Here is an 18164-nt window from a genome sequence, read left to right on the forward strand (position 1 = left end):
AAGCCACAATTTTTGTATGTAGACGTGTTGAGGGTCTGTTTGTTAAATATCTAACATTTTATTTTAATTCTGATCAAAAGAACGAAACGAACTAAATGACAAAAAAAAATTGTTTATAAACTAATATATTCTATCTATCTATCTATCTATCTATATATAGATATAGGATGATGATATTACTTTGGGTCCAATTAAATTGAAAATTAGTAAAATATTGCTGCAACATCAAAAAGATTCAATTAGTATTAAAAATAGAAACTCTTTAACTTAGTAAATACAGTGTTATAAGTGACACTTTTGTATTCTTTCGCAGTCTCTCTTCACTGTCTAGACCACGGAGTCCGAATCGAAACGAGACTCTTGCATCTGATCTATGCAGCCGAACTGCCGCTGGTTAACATTTAAGAAAAACGTGTTTCTCATGGAGCAGATTTCACGTCAATTTCCTTGTATTTTCATGATTCTTTTTGACCATCGGTGACTCAGTGGTCGGTTTCTCGCCTGCCATGCAGAAGGCCCGGGTTCGATAAGCCCAGATAAAATGGGACGGTTGCGTCAGAAAGGGCATCTGGCATAAAAAGCGTCCCAAGTTGTGTGGATCGGATGTTCCTCTGTGGCGACCCCTCCACGGGACCCGCTGAAAAACTAACAACGTTTATTTTTAATATCTTAGGGGCCTCCATCTGTCATCGTCTCTCCCTGTTTCTTTCCCGACTTTTGGAAAGCGAGGTTAGGTGGGAAGCGTACCGCACCGTCCACCCGCGCTTAGGCTCCCTGTGTCCTTTAGTTTATTTTTTTGGTTTTGTTTTTTGTTGTACAAACTTTGGTTGTCATGATAATGATGTCATAAAATAAACTTTATTTTATGACTTCATTATTAAGTGAGTACAAATAAACATATCTGGTTTCCAAACAGTACGCCAACAAAAAATATATATAATCTTACAGGAAAATATGTGTAGGCCCGAAAGGAAAGCAGCATGTTATGTAAAAGAAAAAAAACATTCTGTGTTTTGGGTGCAACAAAGAAATCTGTTCCTGGTTCTGTAGGATTTTCAGTAAAACTAAGCAGCAAATGCCCTTAAAATGTCCTATTCTCTTTCAGGGAAGAGGAGCCTACAAAAATGAGAAACCTGATGTTCTGACGTAATCAGGCTGCGAATCCGTCCTTCAAAGATTGTGGCCTGTGAATTGACACAATTGTTTATGAATTGATTTACTATAATGACAGGCTTGAAACAGTTAGACTTTCTATTTAATGGCAGAAAAATAAAAATCGCTTCATTTTGCATGGCTGTGTCAGCAGAGCTTTGACTCGACACCTAGTTCTTTGGGAATAAGATAATAAAAATATAAAAATCAGGCAGCGGCTCTGGCGATGAGCGAACACCATATCACAGAACAAACACAATCAACATCCAAAAACGTGGGAAAACAGTCGGAGTACAAGAATAAATAAGGGCCTAGTCTGAGAGTTTACTTCACACAGTGTTGTGTGCAGAGCGAGCGAGCGAGCGCTTGAACAGGGGAGTGACGGCTCACACTCCGGGGAACGAGAACCTCTCAGTGAAGCCCTGGGCTGGAAATTCTAGTCCAAATTTGGAGTTTGCTGGGGATCTTGGGAATTGTAGTTTGTACAGATACAGATACAGGCTGTGATTTCAGTGGCGTTGTGTCATTCACTACCCCCACACCCAGAGTACATCACACACACACATACACAAGGTCTTGTTTCACTGCTCATCCAAGCAGCTTCTTCAGTCTAAGTTAAGTTGCTGCGAGGACGTGATCTTCCTGGGGATGGATGAAAGGGCAGCATGAAGAACCGGGACCCTGGAGGTGCGAGACGACAGCACTAAGCATTAAGCCACCGTGCTGCCAAAAATACGTATCAGTGCCAAAAAAGGTTTTGTTTTTTTTCCCTGATACATTTTCCATGATGGAGGTCATGTGACTGTGGTTAAATGAATGATTACAATTAGAACTAATTCCATTTAAGTTGACAAGTATGTATGTAATCAATCGTTTTTTTTTTTTCCTGCAAGTGCACCCTGAAATAATTGAATCTGTCAAAGTCACCCATCAAAGTCAGTGGGCGGGCTCTAACATTGATCTACTCTAAGTGAATGCTTTGGGCTGCTTTTTCAAACAACAAGGCCTTCTCCGGTCATGGTCATACACAATCTCATGATGAATGAAAGATATTTTACTGCTTCGGTTTCTTTCCTCTGTTATGTTCAGAGCAAAGAAATGACTATTTATCACTTTTACACTTTTCAAAAGTAGAGATGGGTCAAAAATCTATTTAGTTATGTAATATGATTCTTTTGTGTGGCAATTCAAGTATCGTCACACTGACTCCAAATTACACTACTCACAATAAGTTAGGCATATTGTTATTTACATGAGTGCTTTTTCTATTTGCTCTTAGTTTTAATAAAATAAGTAAAATTTCCCCCTTGATATTACTAATAATGTATGAGAAGAAACACCATTTTTATTAGTTTAATATTTATTACCCCAAAGATTTAGACAATACCAGGAATAGTCTCAAATAACAAAAATTGACAATGTCAGTAGTGGATGTTTCCACCATTTGCCGCAATGACAGCTTGACAGCGACGTCTCATGCTCCTCACTATCCTCATGATGTTGTTCTGAAGCAATGCGTTCCACTCTTCTACAAGTGGAGTGAACACGCACGCCGTGAAACACGCACGCCGTGAACTAGTGAACACGCACGCCGAGTCCTCGCTCACATTCATCGGGTGTACCTCAAGGGTCGATGCTTAGTCCGATCTAATTTTCCCTTTATGGATGAAGACGCTTTTGGGAAACTCTGTAGAATCACAGGCCCACAAGAACACTAAATCTAATAAATAATTCAGACTCGAAGACGTCTGTAACACGCTGCAGTCCTCACGATAAACCCGATGTGTCTTCAGGTTACTGGATTCAAGGGGCTTTAAATAAACCATCAGAAACAAACATGCACGCTGTTAATCTCTCTCTCTCACAAACCCTCGTTTTGTCAGCTCCCTGTTTCATAGGCGTCCCTACTGTGTTCCCGTGATTGTTTGTTTGCTCAGTCGTTGCGCGCCTGTAACCAAGCAGATGGCATTTATCACACGCAGATGGCCGGGTTCATCTCTTCAGCTCATAGCGTTTTTATCAAAGCTTAAGAGTTGGACACTTATTAAACTACACCTCGGGGCCTGGTGCTTGGCGCCGGTTAAAAAAGATAAGCTGAGCGTAATTCTCTCTCTCTCTCTCTCTCTCTCTCTCTCTCACACTCTCACACTCTCTCTTAAGCTGTCTCACACACACTCGTGATAGAATACGAGCTTTTAACGAGTGTAATATACACACCATCAAAGATGGCTGCATTAACAGTGGGTCGAGAGTTTTGTTGAAACAGAGGCGAAATGTTCGCAATCAGAACCTCATCATGTGCTTATTATTGCTACAAGATGTGTGTGTGTGTGTGTGTACACAGTCTCTCAAAGCAGTAGTCAGATACAGTCATTTATAACATTGTGTTCATTAGCACAGAGACAAGATCGTCCCGCTCCACTGGATACGAAACAAAAAAAAAACATTGAAAATACAAAAATAATACACACACATAGAGGCACGTGCACGCACACACAGAAACACACACACATACATGATAACACCTCCATATTGGGTTTGGAGTTATTGTGTTTAATTATTCACGTCTTAATGCTTTATTTATTCAGAGGAGGAACGCTGCCAGCCCCACACCCTCACACACACACACACACACACACACACACAGAGGGATCATATAACACACACTAAGTTGTGTATTCAGAGTGACTTAAACACTAAGGGGTTCACAATCAGAATGCACTAGTGCCTGTTTTCTCTCCGAGTTCGAAATTTTTTTAAAATTGCCGCTGCTGCCACCATCTGATCGCTCAGCGATAAAACAGCATTTCTAGTTCGAAGTTAGATTTTTTCCCCGTACACACAGCAATAAAAACATTGCTTGCAGCGTCATGTAGTCATACTGTATTCCCGGGCCTGGAATGTTCGTGTTCTCACTGATCCAACTGAAACAGACCTTTTTGATCGAGTGTCCCCGAAAACGTTCCCAGGGTCTTAATGTGAAATTTTCTGTTGATGGTCGACTTTCAAACTTTTTCTCGGCCTGTGATTGAGGATGTTTCCGGTTCACTCTCAAGCTCGTAGTGATGAATTGGTGTCTCGTCACCAGTAATGATTCTCTTTACAACACCTTCCTTAGAGTATCAGACCAAGTTTGCTTCGCAGATATCCGAACACTTCTGTTTACGCTCTTCTGCGAGATGTTTTCATGCTTCTCTTCTTTCGTGCAAATCACCAGAGAGGCGTCCATTTCTGCTCACGCTGCAGTTACAGATGGACTGATGTAACGCGTTCACACCTGCACATCAGCGCCCGGGGAGACGGGAGCCTCGAACCGACCGCGCTGGTCAGACGGTGTGTGCGGCCGACAGGAGGTTTAATATAACCTGGATAATTTTTGACTCACTTTAATGAAACGTACAGCTCTAAAGTGTACTCGCTGAACCTGCCTCATAAGCGTGTGTTCTGATCTGGTATCTAGGAAACACACTTTCCTCCGGTGGCTGTTGCTAATCTAATGTGAAATAGATGTTCCGTTATATTAGACACACAGCGGTGGAAGAAAAGAAAAATCTTTGATTAAGTCAAATACGAAAGCCAGTAACAGGCCACGTGCTTAAATAAACCTGACTCCTACCCGGTTCTGCTTCCTGTTCGGCAGCTGGAGGAGCGCGAACTTTGACCCTGAGCCCCCAAAGTCTACAGATCAATCAGGCAGCGTGTAAGAGAGAGAGAGTTCTCGCGATTCTATTCCTGACTGTTTCCTCCTGCTTTCTGTGACAGTAATTGCCGTGCCTTAGGATCGCTGTCTCGCTGTCTCTCTGTCTCTCTGTCTGTCTCTCTCTCTCTCTGTCTCTCTGTCTGTCTCATTCTCTTCCGTTCTGTTTCTTTTCCCTCCTTCTGTCTCGGGTGCTGAGAGAACACAATGCCTCTGGTAATTATCTCAACAACACTGGGGTTGCCTGAAGGATCTCTTCCTCCCCACACACACACACACACACACACACACCATCAAACTCTTTAAGTGCACAACAAAAAAAGCTCTCTGCACAACTAATCTCAGGTGTCTGGAGGAAAATGGGTTTCAGCACAGCACTTTTTCACTCTCCCATACTCTCCCTCACACACACACACACACACATACACACACACATACACACACTCCAGTCTTCATAACCAGGTAGGTAAAAAATGTAACTAAAGATATTAGGGATGGAAATCACCAGGGACGACCCGATACGATATTATCAGGATACCTCGGTGCCGATTCGATTGATATTGCGATCCTATAAGCATCAAGACTTTAAATATCCTGATTTAATATTAAAAAAATTTTTTCAATTGTGTTAGAATTTTAAAACCTTTAAGAAAAAACCGAAAGTTTTATACCTAAGCTTTGTTCAGCAACTTCGCAACTCAACTACACATGAAGAATTAAGTTCAGATTTTAATTGTCTTTATTTGTGAAATTCTTTATTCTTTGCATATCCTATTTTAACAAAATTCTAACTGAGCAGTACGTATCTCCGTTATGTCACCTACCGTAATTATTAATTCTAAATAAACTCAACAGATTATTCATTCGGGATGAAAATGTATAAATAGTTCAGAGTGCGCCACCTGTAGGATTATAAAGGATAGGCGACATGTTACCACCTCCAATATGTACTGTATCACTCACTCACCTTCTATACTGCTTTATCCTGTATTCAGGGTCGCGGGGACCTGGAGCCTATCCCAGAAGGCTTAGGGCAGAAGGGGGGGGTACACCCTGGACAGGGTGCCAATCCATCACCGGGCACACACACATACTACGGGCAATTTAGGAACACCAAACAGCCTAACCTGCATATCTTTGGACTGTGGGAGGAAACCGGAGGAAACCCACCAAACATACGAAGAACATGCAAACTCCATGCACACAGAGACAGGAATCGAACCCAGACCCTGGAGGTGCAAGGTGACAGTGCTAACCACTACACCACCGTGCCACCATTGTACTGTAATCATTCAAAACTTATATGTATTATGATACCTGGGCATGTTTTCTCCTTGACATGTCTATCCACTGCACAGTATTTGGTCATTTATACTGGATATTACTATATACCATATTTACTATTACAGTAGCTACTGCTCCAGTATAAAACAGTATAACACATTGTTATTTATTCAAAATAGGCCACTTATGCACTTCTGTTTAGATGCTAACTGCATTTCATTGGTTCTGTACATGGACTTTACACAGTGACAATAAAGCTGAATCTAATCGAATGCCTCCAAAGTCTCCAAACTCACCGAGTGCATGTTGATGGCTTCAGGGCGCCGGCTCGCTCAGCTTCTAATGCTCGAGACTAATTGGTTCTCAGGGTGTTTTGAGACTGGTGTAAGTGTGTGTAATGAGTGGGTTTCAGACTAAATCGGTCGAACGAAACTTTTGATAATGTAACACAATAAATACACATTTCTGTTTCTGCTGCACCACCTGGAGGCTCGTGCACTCGGGACACAATCGATTCTATCCGAAGCTGATTGTTCTCAGCTGATCGCGCTGAAAACCAGCCAATTCAGTTAACAGGCCGATCGACCGGAGCATCTCTATTATTAATGTAATAAATCATTTAAAAAATCGATCTTGGAGTCGTTGTGGCGACACGTGAGAAGAATCGCTATTCATAACTGAATGGATTTTTGACCTCATCACTAATAAGAATGGACTTTGAGTGTGTAAGCATGCCAAGAAGCTGAGAAATAAAACTAAAATGATGTACTGTACAGTAGATCTCTGTTAGTTAAGGTTCCGGTATCAAAAATTTTTGAACATTACCAGCCCGACTTTCTGCCCCAAATTTAACCCAAATAAGTAAAAATCTCAGATGTTCTAAGCCCTGATCTATTTGTTCATCTGACATCTGGGCCGAGCCGAGGCAAAAGTCCAGGGGATGAAGTGTGTTACAGGTTGGATGAATGTGTTAAGTGTGTTAAGCATGTTGTACAGTACAATGGCGTAGTGGTTAGCCCTGTTGCGTTGCACCTCCAGGCTCTGGGTTTGATTCCCACCTCCAGTCTGAGTGCATGGAGTTTGCATGTTCTCCCGGGTTTCCTCCCTTATAACATGTCCAGTGACATGCAGATTAGGCTAACTGGCGTTCCCAAATTGCCCATAATGTGTTAATTTTAAAAGGAGGTCCCACCATGGTTGTAAAAATTGGAATTGTTACTCACTTTTGGTCCCTAGTTGTACTACAGAAGTTTCTAGATGGACAGTGTAGTGAGGGTTACAGGTTGGGGGTTAGGTTTGTTAGGAGCTGTTGGAAATGTTCCACAAAATTAAACCCATGAAGAAAAAGTATGACGTGTAGTTCTTCACACGGAGTACAGACGGATTAAAACACTTTGGAATAGAAAAGTCATTCACTCTGTCTCCTCTTCCTAGGTGTTGTCTTTGGGTGCGGACGTACTTCCTGAGTACAAGCTCCAGACGCAGCGCATCGACAAGTTCACCATCCTGCACTACAGCCCGTTCAAGGCCGTGTGGGACTGGCTCATCCTGCTGCTGGTCATTTACACGGCCATCTTCACGCCGTACAGCGCCGCCTTCCTGCTCAACGACCCCGAGGAGAAGGAGCGGCGCGTCTGCGGCTACTCGTGTAACCCGCTCAACGTGGTCGACCTCATCGTGGACATCATGTTCATCGTCGACATCCTCATCAACTTCCGCACCACGTACGTCAACGCCAACGACGAGGTGGTCAGCCACCCGGGCAAGATCGCCGTGCACTACTTCAAAGGCTGGTTCCTCATCGACATGGTGGCCGCAATCCCCTTTGACCTGCTCATATTCGGATCGGGATCAGAGGAGGTCAGGAGCGTCGTCTCGTTGTGTCACTTAATTAATACTCGATGAAGCAACAGCAACTTCTGAAACGATGATATTTTTTATCAAATGTCAAAATCACAAGTTTAGATTACGGGAAAAAAAATATTTACATTACTCTGTCCTGACTACGCCGCGAGTCTTTCAGAACTGTCATCGCTCTTGTGTGATTCTGATGAACCGAGTTACAAAGTCAGGTGTCGTGATGGGAACCATCACAACACACCCTTATGTTTAAAAGAAAACACAGCTCAAGTGTTGCGCGCGCTCTAATCTGTATAACAGCCGACGTCTGCTGGAGTAAGCACTTATAAATGTTGATATAGGTTTACATCAGTGAGCGCTGAACTTGTACAGTCATAAACGTTCCGTATAAAAATACACCATCGACCGAACTCAGATCCAAGTTTAGGCTTTTTTTTCTCCACTCTTAAATGCCTCATGCGACGTACAGTATGGAAGTTTAGCCTTATATCACGCCACAGCGCTCTTCAAATCTTTGGGCTGAAGGTGTTGATTAATTTCTTGTAAACAGCAGATCTGTCAGTGGTAGTGCTAAAACCGCAGGTTTAACTGAAAGCTTATTGTTTCTATAGCAACAGCTTAGACATTATACATTATACAGTATATATGTAGGGATGTGTATGGTGAGGTTTTCTCTTAAGAAGACATTTATTCTGTGTATACAACCTATAAATAAATAAAAAGTGTCATTCTTTTATTAAATAAAGAAATAAATAATTGCTGTAGTGTGGCACGGTGGTTTAGTGGCTAGCATTGTCACCTCGTACCTCCAGGGTCTGGGTTCGATGACCACCTAGGGGTCTGTTTGCGTAGGGTTTCCTCCGCCGGTTTCCTTCCACAGTCCAAAGATGTACAGAACTGGCTTTACCAAATTATCGATAATGTGTGTGTGGATGTCCTGCAATGGATTGGCACGCTGTCCAGGGTGTCCCCTGCCTCGTGGCCTAACTTGTTTAACCATGTACCATGACTCAGTGTACGAGTCATGGTACACTGTTTGGACAAAAAAAAGCTGTCGTTTTAGAAAGGCCTGCATCAAGCAAAGAAAGATTAAAGAAAAGAACTGTCTAAAATCTAATTATTATTATAAATTGGAAGTTATGAAGTGCTGAACGTCAATGTCTGTTCCTTTATAACAGCATGACGTCTATCCTTTACATATTAAAGAGATAAAATGCTTTGATTGCTTTTAAGTTGATTTAATGAAACCGCACCTCTCTCTCTCTCCTGCACCAGACCACGACACTGATAGGTCTCCTGAAGACGGCCCGGCTGCTGCGACTGGTGCGTGTGGCTCGAAAGCTGGACCGCTACTCCGAGTACGGTGCCGCCGTGCTCATGCTGCTTATGTGCATCTTTGCGCTGATCGCTCACTGGCTGGCGTGTATCTGGTACGCCATCGGGAACGTTGAGAAACCCTATCTGAAGCACACCATCGGCTGGCTCGACAACCTCGGCATGTCCATCGGCAAGGTGTACAACTACAGCGACCCGTCCTCGGGACCGTCGATCAAGGACAAGTACGTGACGGCGCTGTATTTCACTTTCAGCAGCCTGACGAGCGTCGGCTTTGGGAACGTCTCGCCGAACACTAACTCGGAGAAGATCTTCTCCATCTGCGTCATGCTCATCGGGTGTAAGTAGCGGGACTGTCCATAGGTGGCGCTACAAAAGAGTATCGAAAATGAATGAATGAACAGAGTGAAGTAAAAAGTGAAATTTCTGGCTGTGACTTTTTATGATTTTTTATATTTTTATCAATATGATGACTTTAGTGCTGGTTAATACTTAACCAGTGTAATATACAGTACAACGCAAAGGAAATTATTATAATATTAAATCACTTAGGTAACAATATTGTACAAATACAATAACAGCTGTACCAAGACTGTTTCAGAGGCAAGTTCTTATGGTGAAATTTCGTATTGTGAAACGCATTTCCCCATAGGAAATAATGTAAATGCAGATAATCCGCTCCAGCCACCCGAAAATATTACCAATATTACCTATTTCCAACACTATAAACATTTTTTTGAATACAAACACAATCAAAACATTTAGAAAGACGTGTAAATGAAGTAAATTATGAAGTAAATATTGATACCTAACTGATACCTCCGCACTTCGTGCGCACTTCGTGCGATCATTTAGGTAGCACCGGTAAGGAAAAAGAAAAAGAAAAGAAAGAAAGAAAGAAAAGCACGCAAAAGACAGAGGCAAAAGTTAAACGCTGGCGAGAGAGAGAGAGAGCGTCACGCAGCTGTGTAGCGTGCGCTCTCAGGTAAAGTTTAAAATTACATAAAAACACAACCCCAGCCCCGAAAGGATATTAGTTTTTCGTTTCAGTTTTCAGAGCCCCGTCCGTTCTCGCGTAGACGGCGGAGCTCTGTTCATTTTGTGTTATTAGTTTTCATTTGTTTTCTTTTAAGTTCCCTTAATTAATAATCCCACGCTATCTCCAAATGGGAAGGTCTTCCGGTGCGTATCATAAGCACTCTTACAGCCTGCTATTTCACTGACCCCCTCTAAAGCCCTGCGTCAGGGCTCTTATAATCAATAAAAACATCTGTTGGTGAGGCTCTCCATACCGCACCCCGTAACAGATACATCTCAGTATCAAGTGTTTAAAGGAGATTAAACGCCTTTGGATAAACGCCTTTAGCATTGTTTAAAAAAACAGCAGTGTAGAAAAAAAAAAAAAGAAAAAAATAGTAAAGACCATGGAGACAGAAGGTGTATCCGAACTTTTTGATACCTTTGAACTTTTGATAATCTGTAAATTCTAAAGAATTGATATTATATTCATTTCTTTCTCTTGAAGGGTGCCAATAATTCCAAGAGTTTCGTTCCGCCAGTGTAAGATTGTCCTTTTGAGATACGTTGACCCCTTTTCTTTGACCTTTGACCCCAGCCCTGATGTACGCCAGCATCTTTGGGAACGTTTCCGCCATCATCCAGCGCCTGTACTCGGGAACGGCGCGGTATCACCTGCAGATGCTCAGGGTCAAGGAGTTCATCCGCTTCCATCAGATCCCCAACCCGCTGCGGCAGAGGCTGGAGGAGTATTTCCAGCACGCATGGACGTACACCAACGGCATCGACATGAACATGGTATGCGAACAAGTACGTGTGTAAGTGTGTGTATACGTCTGGGTATTAATGTGTGTTCAATGTTCTTCTTATAGATCACTCTTGATGGCTGAGATGACAATTCTGAATAATTGATTTGGGTTGTAGATAATTGATACTTTTATTGATATTCCTATTTGTGAATATGTATATTAGCAACAATAGAGACAAATCGATTTGTTGATTAGCTATCTGAATATAATTTTTGATATTGGTTTAACAAGATCGAACTATTTTACAAAGTGATAAAACAGGATAATTTGTCCTTCATTTGTCGAGCCATCATATGATATCAGATGCTCAGTCATATGTCATGATTCCTTTTTTGACAACTTTTACCAGTTAACAATTACTTCTATGATGTTAGTTCCCATGACAGCTTACTTTCAAACCAGGGAAGTTCAGTTACACTGATTAATTGAATCAATGTGTATATGCATTTTGGCTAAATTCCTAGGCAGAAGGATGAGCAGCAACAGCACGATTATTTTATACAGTCAATTAAGGCATAATCTGCCATCTAATTAATACCACTGCCAGGAAAAATACATTTACGCCTTTATATTAACACAGAAAACATTATCTCATTACAATTGTGCCGATCAAAAGGAAATCAAGTAAGCACTCATCTCTTGAAGTTGACGTGTTGGAAGCAGGAAAAATGGGCAAGCATGAGAATCCAAACTACTTACACAAGGGTGACTGGATCCTAGCTTATCCAACACAGAATGTCAGAATTGTGCGGTGGTTGGTACCTACCAAAAGTGGTCCAGGTAAGGACAACCAGTAAACCATTGACAGGGTCATTGGCACCCAAGGCCAGGTAAGGACAACCAGTAAACCATTGACAGGGTCATTGGCACCCAAGGCTCACATGGAGTGTAAAGGCTAGCCTGTCTGATCCAATCCACAGGAGAGCACAAACTGCTGGAAAAGTGAGTGCTAGTTCTGATTTGATAGAAAGGTGTCCTAACACACATGGTTTGTTGCGTATGGGCCTGGAAGGATGTTCGTCATCCACCACCAACAGCTCCTACAATGGGCACCAGAGCTCTGGACCACAGAGAAATGCAAGAAGGTGGTCTGGTCTGAGGAATCACTTTGTTTTCTTACATCATGTGGATGGCCAGGTGTGTTTACATCGCTTACCTTGGAAACAGACGGCACCAGGATGCATTATGGGAGAAAGGCAAAGTGGTGGAGGCAGTGTGATGCTTTGGGCAATGTTCTGCTGGGAAACCTTGAGTCCTGCTTTGGGTCATGTGGTTGTTACTTTGACACATACCACCAGAAGCAGTGACCTCTTTCAGCAGGATAATGAGCCTTGATACACAGGAGCGGTTTGAGGAACATGACAAAAAGAGTTCAGGATGGTAACCCGGTCTCCAGATCTCAAGCTAATCAATCATCTGTAGGATGTGCTGGACAATCAAGATACACTGACTCATGGGTTAGGGGTATCTCAGTGATTGACGCGCTGGACTACTGATCGGAAGGGCCTAGGTTCAAACCCCAGCACCAACTGTCTGGGCTAGGGGTAGCTCAGTGGTTAAGGCATTGGACTATGGTCCGGAAGATCCCAGGTTCAAACCCCACAACCACCAAGTTGCCACTGTTGGGCCTTTGAGCAAGGCCCTTAACCCTCAACTGCTCAGATGTGTAATGAGATAAAAATGTAAGTCGCTCTGGATAAGAGCATCTGCCTAAATGTAAACTGTCGGGCCCTTGATCAAGTTTCTTAACCCTCAACTGCTCGGTTGTGTAATAAGATACAAATGAAAGTCAGTCTTGATAAGGGTGTCTGCCGAACACCATGACAGTAATGTGAATCCATCTAGGTTCCAGCTAACAATTTACATGACTTGGTGCCAGATACCACATGCACCTTCTAATGAGCACAAAAATCACATGACACAAGCTGTCATGGGATCCAACATTATGATAGTATGCAGGTTATAGTGAGAAGGTACGATGTCTAGCTTGACACATTAATGACCGGCTTGTGGGTTATGTCAACCTTATGAATGGTGATCATGACAGTTATAGGGAGGGGTCAAAGGTCCACGACAGGGTTACGTCAGCCTTACGTGAATGCAGCACTCAATTAAAAAAGAAAATTGTATCTGTATTTGAATTTCTGCTGTGATTAGAATACAAGGTTATGAACAGTTTGTGTTTTTCACGCTGATATGTTTCTGTCTTTCTCTTATCTGCTTCACTTGGATTTCAATCCTCTGGTAAGAACAGGAGGTACCAATAACTCACGACTAATAATAACTAATTGCAAGGTTTCCACCGCTTGGTTCATGTTATTCATTCATAAGACTAGATTACTTAAAGCGATGCCACTGTTTTTTTTCCTTTCATTCTGTAAAGGTTGCTGTGCATGCGTAATGCCATCCTAATAGACAGTAGAGATATACATACATACCAAATGATTTGTGCACATCTTTAGCGGTGGCTTTAGGTAAACACGGCAGGGACAAATATTTAAGTGGGCGCTCCTCATTAAGAGGGCGGGTCGGACCGCCGGAGCCGGCCCGGTGCTTATTTTGCGCCGCTGACAGCCGCACTTGCCAAATGCCGTTAACCCTTTCCTTTCCAAATCTCCTCTCTCTTTCTGTCAGTGCGAAGGAGTTCAGGCTTCACTCTGTGGTCTCAGTTTAGTTAGAGGTCGTGTCAGGCATTAGGCAGTTCATGAATAAGGTTCAGTCGGGTGTTTTATGCATGGAACGGTAGCTCGTCTGTTTTTCTACGGAGTGTAGACTCAAAGGTAAGTTTATCCTCATTTTTTTGTTCAACTTTTTGTATTTTTTTATTTTTTTTGTCCTTAAAAAATACTTTACGTTTTTCTTATTTTTTTCCCCCATTGTGTATTTTTATTCACATAACTGATTTTTATTTCAAGACCAGGTTTTGCCAGGTCTGCAGTTTTCCTCCTGACATTGGGGCTATTTTTAAACAGGCACAGTTGGTTCTTTTTTGGTGCCTTAAGGTTTTGAGTGGTTTTCATACATTAGTTTTGTTCTATCTATCCACAGTATATAAAGCTATATAAATAAAAACAAAGGTTTCCTCTGTACATTGGTCAGAACTCGGTCTTACAATGATATCTTTACGCTTCCTACATTGGAGGATCCTAAACCAGTCTGAAACAGTTCTGTCTGTATGTCTGTATGTCTGTCCAGCCAGATTTTGTTTCAGCATCAAGCAAAACTGGCTTTACAGAATTCAATGTAACTTTGCCAGTCTTTGGGTATTTTCCAGAAGTTTAACCTGCACCATAAATGTAAACCAAATGTTAAGCAGTTACTTTATGTGCCAGATTATTAATCGCAAGTTGGACAGTGTACTGCGTATGCATCAAACTGTGGGCGCATCTTAAGTCAACTGTGACAGGAACTAACTTTTGCACTTTAGATCTCTGCCTGAAGTTTAACCTGCACCATAAAGGAATTTTAAATGTTGAGTAAAAGTGATGTTATGAACAGTTATGTGTTGGATTTAATAATCTACTTTAAAATAATCTACTAATGCGCTACTGTCTCAATGTAAACAAACACCTGCACCAATAGATATTAATTAGAAAGGATAAAGTGAATATTTTTACTGGGATTAGTTCATATTTTTCACTTTGGCTAAAATAACAGCGCTGAAGTGGTATAAGTGAATTTTAACACGCTGGAGTCGTTTTAACACAAAACTTCATCTTTATCCGATCTGTGTACTTACGATAGTATAATATACGGACAAAACATTTGTGAGCACTTGACCATCGCATCCATATGTGGTTCCTGCAAAAAACAGCAGCACCCATCTGTCTAGACTGTCTGTGTAGCTGAGAGATCCAAACCTGCTGCCAGTGTGTTACGGTTGGAGTGGAAGAACTCCAGCGTCCTCCACAAAGCCCTCTGAGCACTTATGGGATGAACCCGATGGTATCGCAGCCTCCTCGACATGGCAACATACAGCTCCCTAATGCCACCTGAGCTCACTAATATTCTTGTCGATGAATGAACACGCGTCCACACAGCCACGCTTCTCAGACAAGATGTTTAGCGAGCGCATTACCGTGTCCACGAACCTCTGGCCATGTTACATTCGCAACATTAGCTCTGAGGTACACTTTATGATTGTATTACATCATATAAAATAAGGACATTTTGCTATCTCACATGACGAGTTAGCCGTTCAGGGAAGATATTTAGAGCAAAATGAATGTTTTTGATTGTGTTTACTGTGTGATTACACTAACACGTGGTGACAACGGAATAGAAATTGGACTTTTGTCGAGCAGATCTGGCAACCCTGGTATAGACAAGAGAAAAGTTTTGAAAACCAAAGGACAACGCAAATGGCAACTGTGCTGATCTTCCATCTGTAAAAGCAAAGCAAAATCCAAACCTTTTAGTTTTTGTCTCCTGGCTTGTAGAGATTCTTCAACTTTAAAGCCTAAAGCAGGTGCATGTTGATTTCAGCGTCACATCACCGCACATGAAGTAACTTGTCTTCTCTCTGTTCTGGGTGAATGTCTCTCTTTCTCTCTCTCTCTCTCTCTCTGTCTCTCTTTCTCTCTCTCTCTCTCTCTTTCTCTCTCTGTCTCTCTCTTTGTCTCTCTCTCTCTCTGTCTCTCTCTTTGTCTATCTCTGTCTGTCTTCCTGTCTCTCTCTGTTTCTCTCTTTGTCTCTCTCTCTCTCTCTCTCGGTCTGTCTCTCTGTCTCTCTCCGTCTCTTTCTCTTTCTGTCTCTGCAGGTGCTGAAGGGATTTCCAGAGTGTCTACAGGCTGACATCTGTCTCCATCTCAATCAGTCTCTGCTGGAGGGCTGTAAGGCGTTTCGAGGCGCCAGCAAAGGTTGTCTGCGTGCTTTGGCCATGCGCTTTAAGACGACGCACGCCCCGCCTGGCGACACCCTGGTGCACTGTGGGGACGTCCTCACCGCTTTGTATTTCCTCGGCAGAGGATCGATAGAGATCCTGAAGGACGACGTAGTGGTGGCTATACTAGGTGAGTCGATTCCCGGTCATTCAGGCATTTTACAGCCAAAGAATTGCATAATAATAATAATAATAATAATAATAATATCTCGGGGGTGAGTCAAAAATGATCCGCACTCTGGTTATATTAAAACTTCTGTCTCATCAGCGCTTTCCGTTCGAGGCTCCTGTCTCCCCAGTCACTGTAGTGCAGGTGTGAACATGTTACATCAGTTCATTTGTAACTGCGAGCAAACATAGATACTTCTTTCTGATTTGCGCTAAAAGAAGCGCGGCTTGCAGTGATATGTATTTTTGTGGTCTGAGGTTGGACCTGGTGCCGTACAAAACTCACAGAAGAGCATAAACAGAAGTGTCTGGAAATCTGCTAAAAAAACTTGGACTGATACTCTAAGAAAGGTTAAAGTTTCTTAAAGAGAATTATAACTGGTGCCGCGACACAAATTCATCACTTCGAGTCTGAGAGTAAACGGCAGAGCACGGAACGGCAATCGCCAACCGAGAAAAAGTTCAAAAGTCGACCATCAGCTGGAAAATACATCAATGCTTATAGCTTTCTGAGATTTCTAACTCTAGGGCCAGAAATATTGGGACATCATCAGAAAAAAGGTTCAACAACCAACAGTGCTCGTTACATTGAGTCGATTATTGAAGAGCGGAAGCCTAAACTTCGGATTGAACGCAGAGGACTGATATACAAGGGCGTTGTGAACTCACACAGTGATGCACATCCGCACACTTACTGTATGCCCACACTGTCGACACTCTGAGGTGTTAAAGCGTCCCCTCTATAGTCCTGATCTCACTTCATCAGACTTTCACCTGTTTGGTCCCCTGAAAGGCGCGCTGCGAGATGAAGAGTCACTTCTGATGAAGGACTGAAGACAGCGGTGCATTCGTGGCTCGCAGCTCAGCATTAATTATTTTTTAATGAGGGGAATGTACGCAAATGGACAAAGTGTATTGAAAAGCAAAGAGATTACGTGAAAAATAGTTTTTTGTGTTTGTCTTTTCTAAAAGTTAGTTAAAGTGAATTCTACAGGCAGAGTGCGGATATTTTTCGACCAAAGATACACCACATCCAGGCCTGGGTCTGAAATAACTGTAAATAAGAGTGAATCCAAAGAGTTTACCATTAGGTTTGATTTTAAAGTACAACTTGATTTTACAGTGGAATTTGTTCAAATGTCATACACATGTATTTAATTTACTGGGCCAAGTCACATGTATAATTGAATAAGGGGAGATAAATTATTCATTTCTGGTTTTCCAATGAACATCAATTAATCAGTCTGGCTTTACAGACACTGGGTTGTCGTACACAGACGAGCAAGGATGAAACACATTTACAGATTTACAGACAAGTGTTTTGGCTGTTCTGTCTCAGTTGATAAGGTGAGGAATAAAAACCAATGCTGACCTGATGCTGATCATCAGAAGTCCTGATCCTACAAGAGCTGATTCAGGGTATCCACCAGCATGTCAAAAACTTGAGAGCATAAAGACTTTTGGAGCGATGGAAAAGGTCATGTGACCTGATGAGTCCAGATTGAGCCAATTTCAGATCGATGGGCGTGTCAGAGTAAGAAGGGAAGCGCATGAAGCGTCATGCATAGTGTCCACTGGAGGCAGTGTTATGATCTGGAGCTGCTTCAGTCGCTCAGGTCCAGACGCAGGTCAGGTGCAACGTTACGTGACAATAAAATGAGGCTGACGACATGAACGGATTCTCTGAATTTATATTATTTCCGATGGGAAAGTGCATTTCACAGTAAGAAATTTCACCTTAAGAACTCGCCCCCGGGGCAGATTCAGTTTGTATGCCGAGGAACCGCTGTCTTAAGTTTTCGTCCAAAAATGGAAGAAAGAAACAGTTGTGATGTTCTGTAATGCTCTTAAAGTGATGCTCGGTGAATGTGAGCTGTGATCAAAACTAAAGATATTTCTAGTGCATAAAACTTTTGGGCAGGCGGTATATATTTATCGTTATGTGCACAGAAAGATTCTT

General features: G+C 42.2%; 1 protein-coding gene across 1 annotated transcript in view; it reads left to right on the top strand.

Moving 5' to 3' along the window:
• Nucleotides 1-18164, top strand: part of kcnh7 (potassium channel, voltage gated eag related subfamily H, member 7) — a 42478-nt gene that overhangs the window by 9369 nt on the left and 14945 nt on the right. The window contains exons 4-7 of the mRNA XM_053498857.1: nucleotides 7568-7993; nucleotides 9269-9668; nucleotides 10944-11143; nucleotides 15923-16166. Of these exons, the coding sequence (XP_053354832.1) occupies nucleotides 7568-7993; nucleotides 9269-9668; nucleotides 10944-11143; nucleotides 15923-16166 (1270 nt within the window). The remainder of the gene's footprint in view (nucleotides 1-7567; nucleotides 7994-9268; nucleotides 9669-10943; nucleotides 11144-15922; nucleotides 16167-18164) is intronic.

This window comes from Clarias gariepinus, chromosome 6, assembly GCF_024256425.1.
Source record: "Clarias gariepinus isolate MV-2021 ecotype Netherlands chromosome 6, CGAR_prim_01v2, whole genome shotgun sequence".
Classification (NCBI taxonomy): Eukaryota; Metazoa; Chordata; class Actinopteri; order Siluriformes; family Clariidae; genus Clarias; species Clarias gariepinus.